The 27,983-nt window shown below is 32.9% G+C and overlaps 1 protein-coding gene and 1 long non-coding RNA gene across 2 annotated transcripts; one reads left to right on the plus strand and one right to left on the minus strand.

Moving 5' to 3' along the window:
• Positions 1-35: 35 nt before the first annotated feature.
• On the minus strand, positions 36-27,954 carry LOC119189929. The gene is made up of 2 exons (XR_005112686.1): positions 27,653-27,954; positions 36-372 (listed from the first exon to the last, which is right to left on the minus strand). It is a non-coding gene; the product is annotated as an uncharacterized LOC119189929 (long non-coding RNA).
• Positions 3,913-23,016, plus strand: LOC115446038 (transcription factor SPT20 homolog). The gene is made up of 2 exons (XM_030172593.2): positions 3,913-4,123; positions 20,025-23,016. The coding sequence occupies exons 1-2, from the start codon at positions 4,115-4,117 to the stop codon at positions 21,726-21,728; spliced, it is 1,713 nt and encodes a 570-aa protein (XP_030028453.2). The 5' UTR covers positions 3,913-4,114; the 3' UTR covers positions 21,729-23,016.
• Positions 27,955-27,983: the final 29 nt, after the last annotated feature.

A 27,983-nucleotide genomic window follows, 5' to 3' on the forward strand; every position in this document is an offset into this window, starting at 1 on the left:
CTCCACAAACATACATGTATCATCAATAACACACGTTTTAATCCATGAGGATTGATTTATTCTTGGTCTTGACCTACTTAAACTTCACTATAACTAGGTAATTCATGAAGTCGCACATACAGCCATGATATCAAGCTACAAACTTAGGTGTTTTTTTACTCATTGTTTATTTCCTAAATCTATTGAGTTACGGAAATTCAAATATAAATATTGTTTATTTATATATAGTACGTCCTCATGTATGGTAAAAAATTACATTATAACTGTTCAATGTAAACAGATTTATGACTTAAGTAAACATAATGTCATCCACGGATCAATAACATCGATCAGACAGCGCGTCGCGTAGGCTCTGGTGGCTCATGGTGAAATCTGTAATACAAACAGAAATATGCGTATGTAAATGACAAGTCAGGAGAAAGCCTCACCTTATGACGAAATGACGATAAAACAGTAAAAAGTCTGACGGTTCAGGAAGGTGTGGCTGCAGGTTTGTCTTGCCGAAGCTATTCCGAAAAGCACTTGATTCGTATCACAATTCGCTCGGATGCACTTGCAACGATCTAAATAGTTTAGGACGTCAAGATTTGCTGTCGAAATATAAATGCTTGGAAAGAACTGGCAGAAATGTGTGCAAATATGAAATTTGCATATTATAATGTATCATCGCTTTCTTTTTGCGGCAGAGATTAAACAGGAAGCTAGATTCTTTTCCTTAATTTTTTATTCAGGGAAATTATGATAAATCAAAAGTGGCGTTTCCTAATGTTCTTATTTTTAAACAATAGTATTTTCTATAACTAAGGGCTAATTTACAAGTTAACAATGACGAGAAAATTAGATAATTGTGTATTTTCTAAAGTAAAAAATATATTCGCTGGCGGAGTTCTATTGCATGGGCAGTATGACACGGCTCTGAGGTCCTGGGTTAGAATCTCGGTTCCGGCATAGTTATATTTCGGTTCTGCTTAGTATTAGCCCTGAGTATGAAATTAATGCCTAATATGGCGATATGTTCGCCACCTATCACATCATGGGACGGAACACACGGCGAAAAGTGGGTAGCCCGGTTGCACATCTGCTTACCCCTGTGGGGTTAAAGGCGTAATGCATGCTTAAATATATTGACAATTCTTATTACAGTAGTCGGTAGCTGAATATTAATAAGTTTACGACTAATGAGCCCTCTAGCGTTAAATGAGGCATTTTCATGTCATTGACTCGCCGTATTCTCTCGACTCGTAAGCGTGTCAGGTACCTCAAATAACTTACAAGAATGTCACTTACATTCTTCATTATAAACATTGGAACTAGTTGTGTCTGCCTCTCCGTTTGCGTGAGAGTCTAATAACTAAACAATCCAATGGAAACAAGAAAAACCAGTAAGGACCATGTCGGGTCGTAGCGTAGTGTTGTGCAGTTATTACTATAAACAAAAATATCGCAGTCCGACACTTACCGTGCAAAATTCTGCGGGTTTTATGTATCAATTGTAATCAATTAATTCCTCAAAAAGCTTACAAAGTGGCATACCTTACTTGTACTAACATACGAGCGACATGATAAAACTGAAAGGTTTTTTTGTTGTACTACTGAACTCTTAAAGGTTCAAAACGGTCTTCACTACGGCATCATAAGTCCGTGGTTATTTTTTCGAAAAACACGCATCGCATTGGTTTCCTAGTATTGCGTAGCAGTCAGAGGTACTTTCATGTCTTTGTTATGGTGGTTTTAAAAGTAAATGAAAGTGTCATGTTATAATTTTAGTAAAAGACAACGTTTCTTAAATGGTCGTTTATCCTTAATCTTATTACTTCTAACAAAAATATCGATAACCGGTGGGGCTTAAATATTTTTATTAAACTGTCGTAACTCATTGAAACAGAACACCTAACTATTATTACTTATGGCAAAGAATATATTATCAAAACACTACGCTATAACCACTTTAATGCGTAGATTAAAAAAAATGACTGCACCTACAATTACTTTATCACACTTTTACAGTAATATTTACAAATTGTAGAACAAAATGTGTACTCGTATCTTAAAACAATATTTTTTATACGAAGAGCATTATGTTATAGCATTTCTTCGTCAAATACATTTCTTTAAATGACTAGTAAGTACATATATGGTACATGCATGAACTTTCATTATAAGCAAACTACAATAGTCATTGCGGAATCTTATGTGTGCATAGAAAAGAAAGACTGTCGACAACATAAAGAAAGTTAATAGATATTGTAAGGCGAAGAACGAAGTAACTTTGCAGTAGCCGTGTGGCGCGGCGGTGAGGGCAGAGAGGACCGGATGGCGACGCGCATGCTCTTTGACCTCGCATTGGGACTACTACTGTTTTGCCCAGATAGGTACTATAATTATTTGAATCTTATATTTTTATATTACATCATGAATTATTTGGGTCCAAAAAAACATGCGTAATCCAAAGGGTTTGGATGTATATATTAATATGATTACCTTCAATTTATTGCTAGCTCTACTTCAGAATATTTGTTTTCGGCAAGGGGTTTTCGGTATGTTCTCAGTTATTATTAAGGTCACCTTAACTTATAGTAAAAATTATTCCAACATGAACACAATCCATTTATAACAGTCTTGTAATCGTCAAACATTTGTCACACCCATTTATGCATTATTGTTCACGCTTTGTAGACGCGATATGTCTTTTGTTGCGTTTAGTTAGCCCACGCGAGAAAACACGGACGTTACGTAGCCCCCTCTGTTGTTCACGGTATTACGTGCGCTTTTACGCACAAAATACTAAAGAGATCTAAGTTCGCAACATTACACTCACAGCGTGCGTTCCGTGACTCATTGGAAATAATTTAATTAAGAATTATCGGCAATGTGAATAACACAAATAAGGTGTGTTGTAACTGATACATCTAATCTGTTGTACAGAATATAGTGAATATTGTTTTGAATTTTAGGCGATATAATAGATATTGCTTGATACTTAGCCCAACTGAACTTTCCCGAAAAAAGACCGACGCCATATTATGTAATTATTGCAAATAAAGGAGCATTTATGTGAACACACAATTTGGTTTATCTCATAGCTGTGTGCCAAATTTCATGTAATTTATGTGTTTATGTACTTTTAAATTAAACTATTTTACGAATTTTATCGCGGTTTTAATATTTTACTTTTCTCCCGACGTTTCGAAGACTTTGCAGCCTTTATGGTCACGGGGGTACTGTCCCCCCCGTGACCATGAAGGCTGCAAAGTCTGGCTGTAAAGTATTAAAACCGCGATAAAATTCGTAAAATAGTCTAATTTAAATGTCTAACATTCGCGTAAACTTAAGAAATCATTATGTTTATGTACTTCCAACAATAACCCAAGAATCTTGATGGAGAAGAACTTAGAAAAATGTAGATTTGATTTTGAGTCTTGTTAACGATTAAACGTGTTTCAGTTTTACTTATCAATTATCACGTTCCATAGTTCAAGTCGTGGGGTTGGTATAGATTCTAAACTAGCTTTCGCCAACTGAAGCTGTGAGAACGGAGCACGACGTTCTTTAGCTTATCAACCACTTGTTACAGATATGTATTTTTTTTAATAAAACGTTAAGAATAAAAATCTGCTATTAAAAGGTAATGTCGTAATGGTTTATAATTTATTTTTAGTTTCCTCAATAAATTTTAAGAACAGGCAGAATTATTTTTTGATTAAAAATACACATTTTTTATGGATGTTCAAAATGCAAGAAATCAAACTAGATTTACCGTTGATTTGCATATTACGTATATGCACACATCTCAATCTAAACGGTAACCGTTGTAGAGTAAGTTAACAACGCTAATTACTTCAACACTAAAACTAAGTGTGTTATGATATCGCCCCGTACTACGAGTAGGTATAATTGTTGTGACAGTCATATCCTCGTAGGATGTGACAGTTTACACAATTGGCAGTTGTTTTAACGTGTTTTGGTCGTGGTTGTGATCTCGAGTGTGTGGCGGCTTTTCATGCATCCGCAGTTCACGGTAAAACTGCTCCGCGGCCACACGCGCACGCGCATTCACGTTCGAAATCTGCGGTAAAGAATACGTGCCGGAAAATTATCCCGGATTGCCGACACGATGCTTTCCGTGAGTAATGTTTTCTTTATTATTGTTATTGTTACAGTGTGGGGTAGGGGATATTACCAATACACTATTAAAACTTAATATTATAATGTAAATACGGCTGAGAATTTGTTTTAAAAATAATATGTAATAAACATAATTTTCTAAAATTATATTTCATTAAGTTTAATAATATTTTATAAGTCTTAAATAAATGTATTAGTTGAGACTATTATGTTATATCCTAATAGAATTTTATATTTTTCGTGTAAAGCTAAAATATGAGCTTTCGTGTAAGTAATTGCCTTCCATTATGATGAATGTATAAACATAAATATTAGAATTCTTGTTTTTTTTTTCTTGACTTTCTTGTCGATTTATTTACATCGTATCATAATAATATTATTATCTAGACATGCTGAAAGTTGCCAACGAGCTTTCTATTTGCAGCAAGTTCACTACTCGTCCTCTAAGAAGGTTGAATAGGTTACCTATGCATTATCTACTATCCATTGTCGCAATGTGAGCAGTAAGTTTACTGATTTCATTCAGTATTCCATTACCGGCCTTCACCTTGCATCTATCTATAGTATTGACTTTTACGGTATTCCTAGAATGATTGTAGAATGAAGCTGGTAATAATTGTAACAACACCATAGTTATATACGCTAAATAAGCATTTGATTACAGTTTTGTTATTTTATAAGATTTGTGTGTTAAACTATTGATAAAAAAGTATTTATTCGTGGCATTTCGTAGCAATGATCAAGATAGATGTTTTTTTCCATTTCACAACACTTAAACTTAAAAAATTAAATGCACATATATAAAATGTATTTTTAAGATATCTTCAACGATAAATTATTATCAATGCGCTTTCCCCGGATTACGTAACCGATGCGTGATGATGCGATGCGCTCGTTTACATCAATCGTCGGAAGAGAATGACTGCTATTAAGGATTCCTCATATGTAGCCGCCGAACACGTGTCGCGACTGTTGATAACTTCTCAGCTTACGTTTACCGGAGAAATTGAATCATACGATGTCCAGTTTCTAGTCTGGGCTGTAGTCTCGGTAACTGCCAGCCAAACCGCTTTAAAGTCGTTTCTTAATGTAACATGTCTATCTTGCATGCAGGTTTTTCATATACTTTGAAATTATTTTTGTTATTCGAATGTGCTTAAACTGATAAGGTGCAAAGACTAGCTGCTTGAAAGAGTTCCGAACATAGTTTCCACATTGTATTTATTTTATTAACTTTTTGTTGGACTCCTGTATTCTACACTTAGTAAGAAATTAGCCGCAAATATACGTATAATTTCATTATACCACAAAAAAAAAACAATGAATTTTTCTTTAACTGTACCAAAAGACCACCTTTTGTGTATAATTTTATTATTGCAAGTATTTGTAAGTATTACAAATACAATAAGAAAGGTTGTAATAAATTGCAAGTTCAATGACTTGCAAACTTTTGTCCGTTTTGATTAATTCTTAGTTGAACTTTTAACCTTAAACCCTTTTAGCTTATCACTTATAGAAATAAGCAAAATTAACAATAGCCATTTCTCACAGAAAATTCCTAGAGACACTGACAAAAATAGATGCGGACAACAATGAATACAAATAAAACCATACATTAACAATAATGCCTACTACACTTAAAAACTGGTGCACAAAAAACAAAAGCTGATGAATATAGAAAACTTGTTAATTTTTTAATTCTTATCCGTGATTGTGTGAATATTACGAAACAAATCTTAGAATACAGCGTATTTATAATCATAGCGCCGCATCTAACCGATTATATAACGTAACGTAAAAGTGTGATCTCTTCATATTCCGAACGAGTAACGTATGCTCACAGATATCGCACTTCCCAGTCTATCACACAATACGCGTCTATAACGTTATTGCATATTTTTCAACTCAGTAGTGATTGACTCTATACGTAACGCGGTTTATTCCAATAAAGGTAATCGGCAATGTCTGTAAAGATTACCTCCATAAACATTTCTAATAAATATTTTTATATTACTCTGTTCTAGAGTTAAAAATAAAACAAACTGATTTTTTTTCCAGGCTCTAAGATATACGTAAGTTGTGTTGAGCGTAGCAATAATTTATAAGCGCTCAATGTAACTGCCAAAAACCTTATTGTTACATTTTCCAATGTACGCAACCATAATTTGTTATTTGCTATGCCTATCAACGTTAGATGTTCCAAATTATAACAATAAAAACCATAAAATTTCTTGATGTCAAATGAATGACCGTGAGACAGTGAAAGCATAATATAAATAAGGCTTTGAATATAGTATCTTTCTCACGATCTTTCACTTTGATAATAATAATTTGTTCATAAGTGTCGGATAAGATTTTACACAATATTTAAAATTACTAGGCAATTGTGCATGGATAACGAGACAATTATCATTTATTACTCAGATTATGCATACAAAACTAAACGCATTGCGTCAAAGGCTCTACTTGTGGTTTCAAGAATATTTAATCACTTTTTTAGGAATCCGATACTTAATTAAATAAAGATATATCTGAAAATTTTAATACCACTTGCCTATCCTCAAAAATCGAAATTAGCAGCCTCTGTGCATATACTAGATTACCTAGTAATGGTTATATTTTGCCGTCGGTAATATTACTTAAAATTGTGTCAAAAGTCATATCAGGTATCAACTTTTAATCTCTTTAACTTCATTGACTCCAAGTTCATATTGTATCTACACGTATATTTCGCAAACTGAAAAGTCAAGACGTTTATTTACTTCGTAAGAAGAACAGAACAGTTACAGAAGGTTAATTTGATTAATCGCATCAACACAGAACTCGTCGCTTTAATGTGCGTTGCTAATTATTATTTATTAACTTTAAATTGAGGTGTAGCGTGAGTGATGGATAAAAAACAAATTCGTGTTTCATAACAACAACAATAGCAATCATTTGCTATTGTATGATAATTGACATTACGTGTACCTTAAACAGATGCATTCTTCACTTCAGTTGTTTCGCCTCAAGATCAACATACATGCCTTCGATGAAGAAATATTTGACGAATTCATTGATAAATATTAGTGCACAATAACGGTAACTCCCTTGTCACTCGATTGTTTGACGCTCTTATGCAATGTTTTGTAAAGTATTTACAATAGAGGTTGTCGATGAATAGTGATCAGGCAGTGAAGGATTGATATTTATTAAAATTAATATTAGGCATCAGTATAACATATTATGATTTATGAAATTAAAATACGAAATATGTAAATCATTGAGATGTAGTGAGTACAAATGATAAAATAAAAATAAACAAGGATTAATAGACTTCACTTACTTAAGAAAACCAGGAATGTAGATTTCTTAATTATATAATAATCAACACCTTAATTACATATGTAATTGTTATTAATGCGTACAAGTATAAACATTTCGTTGTCTATTCGCTGATTGATTGCTGTTCAACGTCATGACTGATCCATAAAGCAAATACTGCATAATGTACTTAATTGTCTTTTAAATTGTTGCTATTAAGACTTAAGTATTTCAATATCTTTAATAAAACCACCTCTCAGTAAGTTTTGGCATTTCAAATTAATGTTTTAATTTACGGCTGAAATCCAATGTTACTTTTTGATTAGCTGCGAAAAAGAATTTTTTTTTCTGATTAACAAATGGTCGTATAGTTATAGTCTATAATTTTATAGTGTGAGAGTAGGATTGCGGGAGTGTCCTATGACATATATTGGGTAAATATTTACTGAGTGCCTGTTAATCACATATTTTTATTACGCAAATGCTTGCGCACTTACGTGATACTGTATCCATTTTATGGCGCATTAAATAATCAAAGGTAATAAATCATCCTGACAACGTGGTTATCATTAGCAGCCTGTCCTGCGACTGGCCGTCATTTTTGTTGGTATGCAAGCGCGCTTAATGTTATGTCAAATTTACCTACTTATCTATAGATATATTACTTTCTGTACAAGAAATTGGTTAAGCATGCTTTCGAAATCTTGTTAGAAGAAAGGTGCATATTGAATTCTCCGGCTTTGTCCGATGAACTGCTTTGGTATATAGCGTGTTCTTTAGAGGTCCTAAGTGAATATATTTTCTAGCGTGGATCTGAGTATCTAGTGCAATGGCATACAAAAACGTAAGAAGCGGCTGCAGATTACAATGGTAGTCTCTAATGAGCTATCATCGTATACTGTTTTCAAATTTACGACATAGGAATACACAATCTTTTTCAGGAAGTTCTTCAGGCCAGTTTCCAGCGTAGCTCGCCGCCCCTTCATAACCAGTATTACACAAGTAAACCCTATCTCCATGTACAGCTTATAAAGATTATATTCATTTACCAAGTGGAATTTATCTCTCCATTGTCACTAATGAGACTGCGATAAAACAATGGACGCACATTGTACGCAAACAAGATATCCGTAAAATAATCTACAAAAGAACATTGTTGAGTTTAATGTTAATTAAGAAACTAGGTCTCCACATTGCCTTGATAATATAATATGTCGTAAGTAATGTTTAAATCAGCGTTTTGACCTACCGACTATGTTTTTCGAAATCTTTTTATTGAAATTCTCACAGCCATGAACATTATACGATTAAGCGTAATGAAGTACGCGATGGAAACTATACGATAACGACCAAGTATGAGAATAATCTCAGTAACAATTATTAATTATCAGTGTATAATAGCCCAAGGCTGTTGTTTAAATATTTCATAATATTAAAGGTCGCATTTTAAAATGAAAGATGATATGTACAAAGATACGATTTGCCATCGCAAGATTTATAATGAACTGAAAGTAAATATTATTGGAAATTTAATAATCAAATTACTATTTTCAATTAAATAATAAATAATAAATATTTTCAATTATATAACTTAATTTAATTTTCATAAAGTTAAAGTTTAATTATTATTTTAATAAATTATTGTAACTATGACACAGATTATAATGTAAATATTAAGATTACATATTCCGCTGTTTCCATATATGTGTGAAATAGGAAGTTGACTTAGATATAATTATACCTGCTCAAAGAAAGACTACATACTTGCACTCATTATGACATTACGTAGTCACTGACTTTCCGAGTTATTTGAATGATTTTCTCATTCACTCGCTCGTCATGGATTCACTGAGTACATGCGGTGCACTGGCTAATCTTGTGTTTACGCATTTCAATCACAACCTCATTTCTGCACATCGAATAAACGCAATTTGTTTTGTATTCCTAGACAAACTGCATGCACCCTACTGCCCGACTAAACATTACACTATGCAGTTTACGTAATGACCATTTATTTTAATCGTGAGTCAACGAAATACTAGAATTGAGATTAACCTAGAATTGTTAGAATTCTTCTTTATGATGATAAGGAATTACCGAGAAGAGCAACATTCGTTGATAACATCATATTATACTTGAATGAGCTCAATTCTCAGCAGTATAATAGAAAGGTACTTCACCATAAAAGTAATGGAACATTAACTGTTAAAAATACAGTGCTTCCGAACAATAAGTAAATGCAATTATGTTGGTGAGGTTAATTTCTCTACGAGTTTGTAACATGTGCACAACAGTGGAAGGCAATTTGCACAAAATTTGCACGATGTGATGACGTACACTTTCACTCCGAGTCCGCATTGAATTGTAAAGCTCTTCACCATGCTACTGTTTAGGGATGCGTACTAGAATATTTAACCTATGAAGACAATCTCTAATATTTTATTTCGTATTGTTACTTAAAACTTTAATGTGTCCTTATACTACTTAGGTATAAAATAGGTTATTAAAGTATTCTAATATTACACAGCAGATAGTTCTTTTTATTAAAAATGTGTTATTTTCGTTTCAAAATTTGTTTTTTTTTTACTAAAATGCAACTTTATTTACCCAGTAATTCGTATAAAAACTTTTTTTATTACTCTCTAATTCTATTGCTAGCCTCATCGAAATCGTCAGCACAACATTACATAAGAACCTGCTACTGAAGTGCATTACCATTTCTCTATTCTATATTCGGAAATACGGATAGGGTGTCTTCCTTTACATCTATATGGTCCTGTGTTACGCAATGTGGATGATTAACTAAATACCGTTTAATTACTTGAATAACTCGAAGTATGCAAACATCCGCAAGCAACTCAGCAAAATAACATTCACATCCGTAATAAATTAAAATTCTAAATCAATTTACCTCGTTTTCTAAGTCTGTACGAGGTGGAACCAGTCCGTAAATATGTTTTATTAAGATTTGAATCACAGTTTAGAGATCAATTATATAATCTTAAACATAGTGAAAATCGAGATGTCTCTAAATTTTTAATATTGATGACTCTGGTTGTGTAACATTTTCACTAAGATTTGCTTAAAATAAAATATGGAGCGGTAAAAATTAGCAACATGTTAACATTGGCCCACTGCAGATATTTATTGCAGATAAAACTTGATTAGGATAATGAAAAAAAAAACTCGTAAGGATTTTTTATGTTTACGCGAATGTTACACATTAGATTAGTTTAGTTGAAAGGCGTCTAATGCGTTGAAGACTTTCATGGTTCTCGTACAGTTATAATTTATAATAGTATTCGAAAAGTATTTTGAGCGATTTCAATGACTGCATGTAGGCACGCGGCCCTAAACGCGGATAACGCACGTATAAACGACCCCCTAAAATATTAAACAAAAGATTTCAACGAACAACATTATTAGAATTTTAAATATTATATATTTGTGATTCATTTTAACTTTTATAATCATCAATACCTATTATAACGAATTCATTATATTATTAACTACACTCATATTAAAAATAATCGCACACAATTCTCCAAAGTAGATAGATATTTATATTTATATTTAGTAGATATTTCATTCTATTGTAATAAATGTTTGTCTCATTCTCTTACTATAATTATTTCACAGATTGAGACTTAGATTCGATAACTCACACAATGTTTTTTCGAATACACTATTGTAAAATTAAAAATAACTTATTTATGAAAATGTAAGGCTTAAAATGTTTATTAAGTTATTTAATAATTCAGGTAGTTGTGTAAAACATCTCTTTTTAAGATTCCTAGCTATAAAATATTTGCTTATTTTCTTTACTTTAGGTAATATTGCAAAAGCTAAAGTATGTCAGTTGCCAAAAACTAAAAGCACCAACTCACGTACGCGCCCAAGTTGGAAAGCTCGTAACGTCTCTATCAGTGCATCCGCCGCAAGCCTCACAAGTCACGGAGCGAGAACGACGCAACGAGAAGTCACATCACGAAGCCAAATACTACTCACTTGCATACAACTAATAGAAAATGCCTAAAATATTAATGCGTTACATCTTCTTTATTTTAATATATGTTTACGAGTGAAAGTGATACCTTTATTAATATTCATTTTCGTAATCTGCGTAAACAGAACCATATTTCATAAGTGTCAATGTTGAAATAAAGTTACTGTATTTTTATCCCGAGCTGAGTTGACATTAACATCGTGAAATGTTTACGCAACGCACGTCCCAAGTATTAAAAAAAAACCTTTTAAGAAATCAAACACAAGGACAAATAATTAAAAACCTGAATAATGCATTCGTGATATGACATGTGCATTGGTCCGCTGCAGATGCTTATAAAACTTTATTAGGTACAAAAATAATCGTAAGGATTTCTTGTGTTTACGCAAAATATTTCTTTTTGTATTTTCTCCCGACGTTTCGAAAACTGCAGCTATCATAGTCACGGGGCCGACGTTTCAAAATAAAAATCTAAAACCACAATAAAATTCGAAACGTATTTTTATTTCGACGCATAGGTACTCGTAAGGTTTAAAGCAAAATACAAAATTCAGAACGGCTGTGCGTGTTCACCGAAATTTATAGACAAAGTTTTAAAATAAATTGTGTAAGTAACCATAACGGTCTCTTCGACCGATACAACTTAATATTACGACTTCATTCACTTCATAAGTGTAATAAATCTAGTAAGGTTCAGTGTCGAATATCCCATTTCATTAGCATAAAAAATCTCACACATTTTAAAATAAACATTCGAGTTTATTACGCAATAAACACAAATATCTGTTTCTACTGACGTTCAACACGAGACACGAGAAAAAAGTCGAATATTATTGTATAACATTTATTATGTTTGCCGTAGAGAAAATTCTGGTTTCTATTTACAGTTATATTTCGAATTTGTATGGGAAATACGTGTTATAGTGGCATATAATATTAAAAAGATTAAAAGTGTGATGCCCGGTTTTTTAAATAGATTTTTTTAAATAACAACAAATAATAAACTAAGATAAATAAACAATTAAGATATTTGCTTATAATATCGAGATAACAAATTTTTATACAAAATTTTTAAAATAGAAACGTTTACCTACTTAAATTAAGTTTTGATAATTTTGCCTATATATTTATAAGTACTGAACTAATCTCCAAAAATGTTGAACTGATTTAAATAGTAATTTCGCAGATAGGTATAAGAAATATAATTTAAGTATTCTGAAACATATACGTAAAAATAATGTCAAAGCCATGTGAAATTGGCTCTTTTACATTCTATACACCGAATGAGAAGTATTTCGAACCATAGTTAACAATTTCGCAATTTTGAAATGTTTTATGCCCCATCACGAATGCCTACAAGCAAATATGGTTCCTCCTCTGGTCATTCCTCAATAATTCCTCTTTTCATTTCTACATGAATTTACCATAATACATTTATTCATAACTTACGTTTTAAAAACATAGCAAAAAAATGTGAAAGTGTTTCTAATGTTTTTGCACTTTTAAATTATATGACATTAAATATATATACTTATGACTTACAAAATATATAACTAAAGTAATTTAGCCTGAAACCGCAAAATTGAACGGAAGATATTATGATTGTAATAAAAAGGATCAAAACACTATAGTTCGCAAAGTTAATTATGTTAGATTAGCGCATCGGGAAGATTCATTTAATAAATGTAAATAACTTCAGGTACCTACCAAATTAATTATCCTTATAACATTTCATTTGTCTACGGTTTATCGTCGCGTCTAAAATATGAACTTGGTAGAATAAAATTAATATAAAAGATATCTTGCAACCGTATTTCATAGCTATCTGGGGATTATGACTATATTAGGGATTATACTATATATATTGTAATGATTAATTCGGGGCAGTCATAAACACATTATTTTCACAATACAATAATAAAGATTTAATAAAGAACTTTAACAAGGTTACAGAAAAATATAACAAAGAGAGATCTTGCGAGATATTTTTTTATAATTAAATTAAACAATAGACGCAATCAAATTTATATGATTGCCTTGGTACGATAGAACTTGAGATTGTAGTTCCCATATGTAATAACTATAATAATAACTACATATTATATGTGTGTAATTTCTATTAGATACGCGCATCGGTATTTCTTTATGGTGCGTCATCTTGCGCAATGTGACATGGCCTATGGAACTATATGGAACATTAAAGCAATTAAATTCTCCAGCCCGAAGCGCCAGTTTGATTTACACGTGTAATTATTACACACTGGCCAATGATCACCTTATTATTTACCACAATAAGACTTGACAGTATGCAAAGCTGATATCTCGTTACGGCATATTTTTTTCTTGTTCTTTATTAACGAATATTAACTTTTTTAATAAGCACAATTCGTATTCATTTCAATCACTTAATTTATTATGGTCAAGCTTTTCAAAGATATCAATTTAGCTAATTAAAACCATATATAAAATTTTATACCAATTTTTTGCATTTCTTAGTATCACTTATAGTGGTCATTGGACTAAACGTTAAATTGGGTTTGTTTGACAGTTTTTTTTTTCATCAGTTATGTATCTCGGATTAAGTTTTTCCTTGCAGTATTTTTAAGAATCAAGATGATAACTGCGACTGTTTATTACTATATAGGTACACCGTGAGTTTATAATCGTTTTGGAACTAAAATGTGGTAACTTAGAACAATTTTTAGGACCAAAAAAAAAATTAGTTCCTTGTACTATGGATAATTAAAAAAAAAGTTTTTGATAATAATTTGATAATTATAGTAACATCGTGACAATTATTCAAAGCTATGCATGGCACCGATCGTAGTGATAGCATGTGAGATTTAGTTGCATTACCACGAGTTCTCATTTATTATTCGTAAACATTAATTTGAATATTTATAAAAAAAAATGTTACATTGGTATTTTTTTAAACTATTATTGATATAGAATTTAAAATTTTCGGTTCCAAAACGCTTATAAAATCACAGTGTATATTACTGGCTTGACATTGCGCATACAACTTACGCCATAAGTGAATTACACGCTAATCACAATCTTCTTCTTCTATCTATACTTATAATCTATATCTTCATCTATCTTCTATATCTATATATATTATATACTTATAATAAATCTGCAGAGAGGTCAATTCTGTACATGAAATATATTTCCAAAATAACTATTAGGGGGTGATTAGGGATCGATACTGATGCCAAAAATGCAATTAGTAAAATTTTTGTCTGTCTGTCTGTCTGTATAACCGTTATAGAAACAAAAACTACTCGACGGATTTTAACGAAACTTGGTACAATTATTTATCATACTCCTGTGCTGGTTATAGTATACTTTTCATCACGCTACAATTAATAGGAGCAGAGCAGTGAAGGGAAATGTTGGGAGAACGGGAGAAGTTACTCCATTTATTAAGCTTCCGTCGCGTGTGCAACCTTAATGTTTAAAGCTACACAGAAATCATGTATGACGGAAATGTTCTCCTTAAAATTATGTAAAAAATATCCCACGACAGCATATGTCTATCTTTTATGGTTGACTCACAATAACACGTGTAACTCCCGATAGCTTAACAGTTCGAAGCTTTCTCATTATATTTGTCTACTCTTACGTTTATAACACTCTCAGTCATCTCTAATTAAAAAAGTTAACATCTATCTATACTTATAATAAATCTGTAGAGAGGTCAATTCTGTACATGAAATATATTTCCAAAATAACTATTTGGGGGTGATTAGGGATCCATACTGATGCCAAAAATGCAATTAGTTAAATTTTTGTCTGTCTGTCTGTATAACCGTTATAGAAACAAAAACTACTCGACGGATTTTAACGAAACTTGGTACAATTATTTTTCATACTCCTGTGCTGGTTATAGTATACTTTTCATCACGCTACAATTAATAGGAGCAGAGCAGTGAAGGGAAATGTTGGGAAAACGGGAGAAGTTACTCCATTTTTAAGCTTCCGTCGCGTGTGCAACCTTAATGGTAAAAGCTACACAGAAATCATGTATGACGGAAATGTTCTCCTTAAAATTATGTAAAAAATATCCCACGACAGCATATGTCTATCTTTTATGGTACACTCACAATAACACGTGTAACTCCCGATAGCTTAGCAGTTCGAAGCTTTCTCATTATATTTGTCTAATCTTACGTTTATAACACTCTCAGTCATCCCTAATTAAAAAAGTTAACATTATTAAATATTCCATAAAAAGAATCATAGAAATCGGTATAGAAACACCAAAGTTATACATGAAATACGCTAATAATAAGCCATCACGCGTGAATACTGAATCATGCTATATGCTTCCTTCGATTTCACCAGGATCCCATCATCAGACCCTGACCGGACAATCGTACCACCTGCATACCACCATACATTAAAAAACATCCCGATACATTGAGCACCTCCTCCATTTTTGAAGTCCGAAATCCACGCGGGCGAAGCTGTGGGCGGCAGCTAGTTAATTAATAAAAAAATACGCTATTAATACATATCTAATTAAGTACTAAATGAATTTTTTGGAGTAAGTTGTAAATACCTTTAAGAGGTAAACACACTTGATAACTATACCCTAACCCTCCATTTAAGATAGTTTTACTGTGTATTAGGTAATGGTGTTTAGAAACAAAATTATTATTGTTGAAATTTGTAACCATATTATTATTCTTGATGGATAGAGTAACTACATTGAAATTGCAAATACTCTGACCTAACAAAACTAATCTTCACTAATCGTAGAAAGTGAAATTCTGCCTTTGTGACAACGCCGCCTTATGCAATTATCATGTGCCATTGTATCAATATCACTTTAGAATTGATGCTTAAAGATGTAATTTGTAAAGTTAGTAACAGCCACAATTAAAGTAGACCAAAATCATTTTAAACTCGGCCATACTACTCTCCCACAGTTATGTCACAAAAGCCATTCATACGTCAGCAGTCTTAAACTAGTTCATTTTCAAGTCGATGTTAGGGAAGTGCGGATATTGTAATCCCCGGGTTTTATTATGTGGAAAGAAATGCAGCATGGAAACAATTGACTGCAGAGACCGGTTACCGGTAAGGTGGCTCGTTTTGTTTACGATTCTGATGTCACTGACCTCCCCCGCGTTAGGAACTGTGAAGAACAATATCATAGTTACCTAAACGCAGCGTTAGCAGGTATTAAGTGAGAGTGTGTTAAGATGGCCGTTTATACATCCATTGAAAGCAAACAATCGAAAGTCTGACAGACAACAGCTAGATAAAATTTAGAAGCTTCATATTATCAACGTTATTTCCATTGAACCCCAAAGGCATTCTAAAAGACTCATTCAGGTAAATGTTCATACAAAACGAACAACTGCTGAGTAACTAATATTTGTATGTATTATATTTTTAACTCCAGAACAGTTCTATTGATTTAATACTTAGTATAACATATTTTGTTTTTATTTCGACAATGGCGAATTCATAGCAATGCACGTTTGGAACATATATCCGATTCAATATAATTTATGTGAAATTAATTTCAACTAACCCGTGCGATTGCGGCGCAGTCATCAAAGTTTTGTCATGTATTAAAAGAAGGAAGAGTTCACGCCGACGCAATTGAATGCATTCTATCGGCATCTTAATATGAATAAAGGATTGCATTTTGAATAGTAATTATCTGCAAGAAAACAGTTAGTGAAATTATGGATTGCCCATGAAATGCATGTGTTAAAGAGAAAGGCTTGAGATACTAAGGTATCTAATAATTAGGTATCTTTGCCATTCCTACGATGCTACAGAACCTGGTTAATTTATTAGACATGTTATGTTGCAATAAATAATTTATTATATTCTGTGGGAAATTATACCTTGCTAGTTCAAACCGCAAGGAAATGTGCTACAGTGCTCGCCACAAACAGGTAGATTGTATGACAGAAGCTTAACGTAATTATTTGAGATACTTTGTTCTAATTTATATGTTTTGTTTGTATTCATACTCTAAGTCTAAGAAATAATCTTATTTTACTCAGGGTATATTACTGACATGTAGTGCGTGGCTATTATATCACTATGCTAATGGTTTATACATGATGACGTCTAAACATGGGCTATAAAGATGCAGTCTTTAATTTTAAAGCTAAGTATTATGTCACAGTGGAAGAAGAGTACAATGTACGTGAAAGTTATAAACAGTTAACACTTGATGTATAAAGCAAAAATTATAACGGTGCAATATGCTAAACTGAAGTAAAATGCAATACTTATTAAGTTTGCTTTAGTATTTAAATAATAAATTATAACATTATGTTGTATTTATAAAGTACATCAATGAGGTACGATGGAAATTAAATTCGATATCATTTGGTTTAGCTAATTTCGTCTCAGACCAGAAAATTAATATTTAATATGTTGAATAATTAATATAATATTAAATTTGATTATATTATGAAATCCGTTAGGGCTTGTACGGCAATTTTTTATTTCTTTAAGATACAAAAAAAAAATATATATTACTGCAATGGCTAACTTAATTGGTGCATGATGTCCAAGATCTACGATATTAGCTACTTTATTATTCGCAAAAATTGTACACGTATAACGTAGATATGAGCTATGGATATTAGTCAACATTCATTCATTCATTCATTTCCAACCGTATAGGAATACTTTATTTTCTTATCGTGATATATTTCGAAATTATCTTCAATTATAGACGTGAGCTTTACGTTATATGATATTTTGTGTTTTTTACGTTTAATCTTAAGAAATAAAAAGCTAATCTCGGTTTCTTTAAATTATTTTTTACGTAATTTTTTCGGCTTCTATTTTTGTACGCATCTGACGTGTACTTATTACGAAGATGTTATGTGTGAGCCATGAGGCCTATAGTCTGGTGACGTATGGGCGCGGCACTATTGATTCCGGCATTCCTCGAGATGCGAACGCTGTCCGTGACTTACGACCGGTGAAAGCGTCGCCATCATCCGAAGATACGTTTTGCAACAAGTGGCCCGAGGCGATCATAATATTTAAATAATATCCCAAATCGTGTATATAACTTATATGGTGTTTTCAAAAAAACATTGTTATGTAATGATTTATCAAAAACTCGTATTAGAAAATATTCAGTCATAAAAAAAAACAATTAGAACAATTACATAAATCTTAGTTTACGTGCAAACAATTTGTCTATATTTAGCGACATGCAACTCGCAGTCAGTCGATATTGTAGTGAAGAGTTACATATTCTTGGCTAATATCTAATCAATATTGTATTGATAAATATAATCGACTAGTCGTTGCTCGTAGCTTCGCCCGCGTGATAAGGGTTTCTCGCTGTAAAACTCTCTAAAACCCCGTAGTCGTTCACCAGGGTACAACGCTAGAGCCATCTATTAAAAAAAAAACAATTATATCCTACGGGAGTGAAGGTACAATGATAAAAACTAGCTTATCTGTCAATCCAAGACACGGCCTAATAGTAGGCCGTCCATTTCATCAAAATCTGGTCAGTGAACTGAGTTTACTTCTAACAAACGATTACACCAACTTTCGCATTTGTAATATAAATAAGACAAGATAAAAGCCGAATACCTTCAACTTACAAATTATTTTCTATATATCGCTTTATACCACAAACAAATTAGACCGAAGAAACAACGAATTAGGTAATAATTGATGTTTTCTCTGGCTATTTATTTCAATCGTATTCAAATTACCTTGATGCCAAGTCTCTACCGGTCAGGTTTTAAGTCTATATTCTATCCGTAGTGGGTGTGAAAGTTGTTGAACTTAACTAATGGACTTGACTCTTTGGATATAGTTACCTACAAGGAGAATAATTATATTTATGTGCTTAGGTATTTAGATCTAGTATTTTAGATTTTTACTAAACATGTGTTATAACTAAGGCGGAAATTGCCAGGCATCATGATAATTATCGTCAAGTAACACAGCTATTCGACACTAAGAGTTCGCTGTAAATATTATGGTGTATATTACGTGAACAGTTTACAAAAAGTGTACATTGTTCCACGCTAAGTAAACCATATTCTCACTGACTTAAAAACATTGATGTTGTGGTAACATGTGAAGTATTCATAGTCAACTATCATAAGTCATAACAGAGGCAAAGGTTTACATTTATAAACAGTGCCAATGTTATTGTAATAGTCAGTTGAGTGCCATTAAATATATTTCTAAACACTCTAAACCTTTGTATAATACAGATTATAGAAGATGGGTTTTAAAAATTCCATATTAGTATAACTCTCCTAAACTAATACCATCAATAAACAAGAATAATAACGAATAGGTACATACTCGACTGCCGCGGTGGCGTACTTGTAGTGCATGTGCGATACGGCAACGCTCTGAGGTTCTGGGTTTGAATCCCAGGTCGGGCAAAGTGATTTTTGGATTTTTCTGCTCATTATCAGCCCAGAGCCTGGAATCTGCGCCCGATATGGCGATAGGCTTGCCCCCTTTCACATCATGGGACGGAACACACTTGGTGAAAAGTGGGTGCCCTGGTTCACCTCTGCATATCTCTTCATTATTACATATTTATTTATTTTATTTTACATTCCAGGTGCCGGTGGTTGTTATCTTCGGGTTGCTTTCCCTGAGTGCTGCTCAAGATTCGTTAACAGATGATTTCAACAATAAAATAAACAATATCGAGACCAAACCTTCGGCACGGCTGGATCCATACATAAGAAAGGCATTGCTAAAGGCTCTTAGTGAATTAGAAGAAAGTGATAGTTATACGACAGGATCCGACGGCACAGATGAAACTATTAATGATTCAGAAACTCCACGAACAAGCGAATTCACCGATAGCGAATCACCTCATAAGGAAACAATCCAAATACATTCCTTTGTAGTCAACGGGCAAGAAGCTTTTGCAAACAACAGTTATAATACACCTACAGTTTTGGACAGCAATATATCACTATTAAGCACCACAGCTGGTAATGTTGAGAATCAAGCATCAGGAACACGACCTACAACATCACCGTTTACAGAAATATTCCATACAAAAGATTCAAGTGTGAATTTACAACAAGTGAGAAGTATTCCGAGCTCGGCTTATCTTAACACAGACAAGGAGGCAAAGGTTACGGTAAAACCTACTAAGCCTACGTTTAGAACAACACCGTCCACGACAACTACGACAACGACTACAACTACGACTACGACTACTCCTAAACCGACACATAATGAAGATGGTGAAAATATAGAGGATGTAGACCAAAGAGACGTTCATGTATATCAGGCTCCATTAGTAGCAGCTTTTACCGTGCACCAGGACGCTCAAGGTTTACCAAAAAAAGTTATTCCCATTTACCAACAAAGGAATAGTCAACATTTATTAACTCCACAGCCTACCAATACTTTGAGCACCAGCGTGCCTTTCCAAAGCATAAATCAAGGGTCTCAAAACGAATTTATTAATCATCAACTAATCTTACAGAGGGAACTAGAAGAAAAACAACGAATTCTCGAAGAACAATTACGTTTACTACAGCTACAACAAAGGCAACAAGAGGAGCTACTAAGAAAACAACAATATTTATTGCAGCAGAAAGAAGCTCAAAGACCTCAACAAAATTTGTTTGATCAAAACCAGTATAAAGGACAACAGTTTCAGTCCGATAGTTCTGTAAATAATTTTCAAATTCAGAAAAGTGTACAGCAATCTCCACCAATAAATCAAAATGTAGGAATACGGCCGCACAGTCCACAAGTATCAATCCAATCTAGTGTACCGATAGAACAAAATACCGTGATTAATCAACAACTACCAAACCGAGAAGCTGTTGATTTTCTGGTACATTTACGTAGTCAACAACCCGCTCAGTTTCCTTTACAAGAAAACCACTTACCTCAAGGAATAGGTACATTCTTACACCCAACGTCAGCTCAAGTGTTTCATCAAGGAATATCACTGAATGACCCGTTGATTAATGGAGTCAAGCAAAGCACTCGGATATTCCGCCAAGAACCTGGCGTAGGAAATTTCGGATTTAATAATCAACAACATTACAATAGATTTAATACCTTTAACCCAGTGCAATCAAATAGATTTTTTGTACAACAGAATAAGTCTACTCAATTCGGTTCCGACGCTGAGCTTAAACAATTATTATTACAAACTGGAATAAATGGACGCAATACTGAAGACTTGAACATAGTGTCGAAGGTGTTATCTTTAAATCACGGAGTTCCATTCAATATCTTTACGAATCGTTTGCCTTTTGACAGTAGAAGACATGTGAAACCATTTGTATAAAAAGTGTGTTGATAAGTTTACAATATGTTTCGGTTAGAAAAAAACGTCCACCACTGTTGAAATTCATAAAAGAACACTAGTTATCTGCAAAGTTATTATCAATAGCACCTAACACAGATAAGAAAGCATTATGGACTATTTTCGAGACTCGTGTCCCACAGTAAACAATGTATTTTTTACCCTCAGTATAGCGACCAAAGAGACTCTTTTCAATACACATTACACATACTTAGAATAATTTTAATATTCACTCGTAGATACATAGATACAATACTATACAAGTACTAGAAAACGTGATGTTCGAACAGCACTTTTTTATTTTACCTGTTTAATATTAATTTTAAATTAGGTTAGTGTAGAATTATTTATTTTAATTTAAAAATTGTCAACTGCCATAAGTAAAATAGGTGAGATATTATTATATTCTTAAATAAAATATGTGGATCGTGATGAGTGAATGGACTATTTGTTACAATAACTGCAGAATCATAAATTGTCAGTTTGCACCTTGTTCATGCATGCTTCCATATTATTAAACAAAGTACTTCGCCACGTCTGAACGCGATATGCTTAGAAAATACCGAACGGATTTCGATAAATTTTCGTATAGACATTTGAAACTGTAGGAAGGACCATAGGCTATTTTTCATCCCAGAAAAATATGTAGCTGAGCTTTTATTCTGGACAAACTCTTTCACGCGGGCTTAGCCGCAAGAAAAAGCTAATATTATATATTTTTTGCTATAACCAGAAAGAATTTATTTCATAAGTAATGTTTTGAATTATTATTGTACTTGTAGCATAAATCTTTATTATTGAATGTAAAAGCAGAACGATGACTCTATGTAAAGCACTTTATTGTTGTACTGCGGTCTTATCGTTAAAAGCAATATGTCTGTCAAACAACCGTGGAAAAGAATGAATTTGATGAATAATAAACGAACTTATTAATTGTTATGTTATTATTTGCTTAATTATTGTGAATCACATTATATTATAATGTTTTATAAGGCGTTATACTTAATCATAAAAATATTATAATAATGATCCAAAACATTTTTGATTGCAATTTTATGTTATAATTACTTAAATTGTTTGTGTAGATACAAAATATATTTGCAAACAAAAAGTTATATAAATATACATTGCAATTTTGTATGCAACCTACGTTTATTGTAACTTTGTTTATATATAAGATTCACGCATTTGTGACATTTTCAGTCGTATGTTTTTGTAAGATTTGTAAATAATCTTCAAATATGCCCAATAAAAATATAATAAATTATAATGAAGCATGTTTATTATTATATACTCACAGCTAGGCACCTTATTGTAAAGTATTGACCCATTGATATTTTAACTTGAAGGTGTGCAACGCAAATATGGATAAAAGGTAACTATCCAATCTGCTGTTAGGCTGTTCTTCCACCAGTATTGTATGCAAGAATTTCCAGATACGTTGACACTAGTGGAAATATTTTGAAAGCTCTGTACACAGGCGACTTGCTGCAAATATTGCAACTCCCAAAACTTGCGAACGTTAGCTTTTTGTGTGAATACTTAGGTACATGGTAAAAATTGGTTGCGGAAGTCAACTTCTGCAGGTTTTAATCTAAACCTCGCTTAACATATTCTCGAGTTCTTTACAAGGAATAAAAGTAACCAAGGTATTGGCAGTATGTGACATTGGAATCGCAGCTCTTAAAAGCGTATGAAAAAAATTGTAGGTGGTTAATAGCTATCATCTAAGGCGTTGACGTACGTAGTTGTTCAATGTTTTGCAATCTTTTTTTTATCTTAATCAATTTCTTATGATTAAGATAAAAAAAGGGTATTCGGCCACATGAGAGTTAACATAAAAACGGATAAAATATGAGTGATAAACCTATGCGTACCCCCTGAAAAGAACAAAGGGTGCGTCACCGTCGAGTGTCGACGGAGATCTATGCCGTGTGTTGTAGGTATAGATACTTACTGCATAAGAACTTACGTAAGTATAAATATCAATAATCCTTGTTGTTAAATATTTATCAATAATCTCAGCTTATTTAGTCCTTTCCCGCCCAATATAATTACAAACTGTGAAAACACTGTTAAATTAAAGTTGAAATCCTCTCTCTAAAATTAAGGCCCTCCCCCGAGCAAACGGCCTTGAGCATTCGTTCTTTACATTTAAGGCATATGAGCTACGGGCGGGAATATACAGATTTAGGAGTAATTCCTTTAAAATACAATTTTAGTTCTTTTTAGAAATTATAAACGACCAAAATGTTCCTTATTAAATTGTCTATGAAATAGTGTTGGTTGAAAATAAAGAATTCTAAGACCATTAATTTATATGTTTATTAATACAATAATCTCTTCATACAGTTAACTTGAAGGTACTGGATATGTAACAAGTTGATGATACCAGAAACCAGTGGAAGAAGGGAACAAAACGTTATAAATTTATAATCTATTCCTAGCTGTAACTTGGAAAATAATACTAAATAGGTCTCGACGTCGTTGCTGTAGTTTCTTTCGTATGCGCTGTATCAAATCTAGTGGCATAGCACTCGGAGCATAATATATCAGTGATTTTATAACTCCTTATTGTACTTATAAAAAAACAGTTTAATATAGATTTGCTAGTGGATTCCACAGATAAAAGACTTTTTTTGAATTTACTTCAATCATTTAATCTAAACTGTCAATTTCTCGGGCCGACTAGATTAACTACAACTTCAGCTACCTATATTGATAATGTTATTTCAAATTTTAAAATTAACTCTAAAGAATTATTAGCTGGCGTTCGCTCAGACCACACATGTCAAATGGTCAAACTGAATTGTGAAAGCAATAGAAATAAGAACATAGTACAATTTAGACCCCTAATATAATCTACAGAAATTTAGTGCTAGGCTTAATTTGGTGTTGCCTATGCTGACTTGCGGTTCAGACAACCCAAATAATATGTTTAAAACATTATTAAATGGTATTACAAACATATTTAATAAAACATGTAGTGTAAAATCAGTGCCACTAAAAAATAAAATATCATTCAGTGCTTGGGCAACAAACGGTATTAGACGTAGTAGAGATGTTCTCTATGAATTATATGACAGAAGGTCCTTTACACCCGATGTCGAATTTAATAATTATGTGAGAACATACTCTCAAATTTTTAAACGTGTATGTAGGTATGCTAAAGCTGCCTATATCAGTAGTCATATTAAAAACTCAGATAATAGAATTAAAACTACTTGGAAAATTATTAATACTGAAACTGGCAAAAATAAAACTAATGACAAGATTTTATTGAACATTAATGACGAGCTAGTTTCAGATAAATATAGAATAGCTAACTACTTTGAACATTTTTTTATTAACATACCTTTTGAAACGACAAAATGTCTGCCATCCTCACCAGGGGCAGCTGGGTCGTTCTTAAAACAAAATGTTGATCTGTCGATTCCAAATTTCGAATTTGAGTTTGTCACGCACTCTGATATAATAAAAGTATTTAAGAGCTTAAACATTAAAAGCACTGAAGACCTATGGGGTTTATCTGTTAAAGCGTTGCAGTCAGTAATAGACAACATTGCCCCAATTCTTGCGGAAATCTTTAACTGCTGCGTCAGAGACGGCATATTTCCTGATCTTATGAAGGTTAGTAAAGAAGTACCAATTTTTAAAGCAGGTTGTTCTAACACCCCCTCTAATTTCAGACCTATTTCTATTTTACCAGCCTTAAGTAAGGTATTTGAAAAACTAATGCTTAACCAAATGCTGGTGTTTTTTTAATAAAAATGGGATCTTACATAATAGACAATTCGGCTTTACAAAAGGCAGATCCACGCAAGATGCTGGACGTGCTTTAGTCAAAGCTGTGTTAGATGCTTGGGAGGGATCCCAGGATGCACTGGGGGTCTTTTGTGATCTTTCCAAGGCATTCGATTGCGTCGATCACAAAACCCTCATTTTAAAGCTTCATTATTATGGTATTAGAGGAATTGGACTTAAAATAATATCTTCATATTTATCAGGTCGAAATCAAAAAGTATTTATCGACAACGTCTCCTCTGCCAGGTCCGCAGTTAGAATTGGGGTTCCCCAGGGTTCCATATTGGGTCCATACCTATTCTTAGTTTACATAAATGACCTGCCTTACATGGTTGATAATATGGCAGATGTAGTATTGTTCGCTGACGACACTTCGATAATTTTTAAGTTAAATAGAAGGGATGAAAATCTCGGTGAGCCACATAAAGTACTTAGTTTGATTTCTAATAATTTACTTTTAAATGCCGCAAAAACGAATTGTGTCAGATTTTCGTTACTGAATAAAAAAAAGGAACTAAATATTGATTTAGATGGGGATAAATTAGAATTAGTTCCCTCAACGGTCTTCCTCGGGGTTTCAATCGATAGTAAATTGCAATGGGGCCCCCATATTCAAAAAATCTAGTAAACTGAGCTCTGCCGTGTTTGCTATTAGGAAGATTAGACAATTAACTGACGTGGCTACGGCAAGGCTAGTGTATTTTGCATACTTCCACAGCATTATGTCCTATTGTATTCTTCTGTGGGGCTCTGCTGCAGATCTGCAGACCATTTTTATCTTGCAGAAACGAGCGATTAGTGCTATTTACAACCTTCGCTCTCATGATTCCCTTAGGCAAATGTTAAAGAAGGTGAATATACTGACTTTGCCGGCCGAATATATTTTTCAGAATATAATGTACGTACGTAAAAACCTTAGTACTTTTATTAAAAACAGTGACTTGCATAGTCTAAATACCAGAAATAAAAATAAATTGGTTGTCCCTAATCATAGGCTCTGTAAAACCAATAAATCTTTCTTAGTTAATAGCATTAAGTTCTATAATAAACTTCCCTTCGAAATTACCAATTTGACCGAACAAAAATTCAAGTGTTATGTTAAGCGTGAATTAATGTGTAAAGGATACTATACTGTATCTGATTACCTTAATGATAAGACGGTTTGGAAAGTTTGTCCTGCACACAATGACCCACCATGTTAGCACACATTAGTAATTAATTAACTGCCTAAAATGTCTTTGTTACATGTCTCACATGCTTTTTTTTTTTATAATAATGACATTTCTATAGTTCTAATTTGACATAATCATATCATATCTTAATGAAATATAATTTTTGAAAGACGACCACCCGATCATGTTGTGTTTGCCTGTTTAATATCACTATTTTTTTTTTCTTTTCTCATGATTGAAAACTATGATTGTAAATGTAGGCGAATGCACGCTGTACGCCGTTATTTAAGTATGAATCTATGTTCTCTTTTATTTGCTATCGCTAATTTTATTTTATGCCGCTCCAGGTTTAGTCGATTGGATTTCATCTTATCCCATGTTAACGGTGATGTGCGTGCATTAGCTTATATAACTATTGTGACTATGTACAAGAAAGACTTGGAAAAAAAATACAAAAGAAGTACTTACTGAACAATTGATGACAAAAAATAAAGCCCGGAGTTTCTTTCTGCCTTTCTTCTTCGGGTAGTCATCACTTAGGTAGCTAGTGAAAGGCTGGTAGGTTACCTAGGTTAGGGCTCATGTCCTCGCCGGTGAGGATCGCGACGCGTTACCCTTCTATTTCCCCCTACTTGCCAGCCCGAGCTGGTTACTTCGGTTTGTACCTTGTCTTTTGTATAAACTTTATCCCTAATTTAAAATGTCCATAGTTATATAAGTAATTTTAATAGTTGTTTAGAAATAATAATTATTCTTATTCTTTGTTTTGACGTATCATAAGTGCATCTTTGTTCGCCTACGTGATAAATAAAGTATTTTTTTTTTTTTTTATTTACAGTGGGCAAATACTGAAATAACCATGTCTAGGGTTTTTAAGATTAGGGAAGTTAAGTTTGTGAAAAAACTTACATATTATGTCATATACCTTACCTACTAGTTTGTACGGAACCATCGCCTCGGTGCGCGAGTCCTACTCGCACTTATCCGTTTTTTTTTGCGTACGTATTGCGTCCATTGCTATTTGAGCGGGATATTGGCGCGGTATAGGCTGATTTTAAATGTTTTTTATTGTACGGCTCTGAAAACTAGGCCTTTGAGCCCTTTTTAAGAAGCCCTTGGAAGAACAAAATGTTTTAGGCACAAAATTTTATCTTAGTACAATAATTGTTCGAGCTAAGTAAATATACTTTCTTTCATGAAATTCGCCAATGAAAAAAAGGTGAGTCGCGTTTTGGCTCTGGCTTATACGAAATCACGTTCC

The sequence above is a fragment of the Manduca sexta genome, chromosome 20 (genome assembly GCF_014839805.1).
Source record: "Manduca sexta isolate Smith_Timp_Sample1 chromosome 20, JHU_Msex_v1.0, whole genome shotgun sequence".
Classification (NCBI taxonomy): domain Eukaryota; kingdom Metazoa; phylum Arthropoda; class Insecta; order Lepidoptera; family Sphingidae; genus Manduca; species Manduca sexta.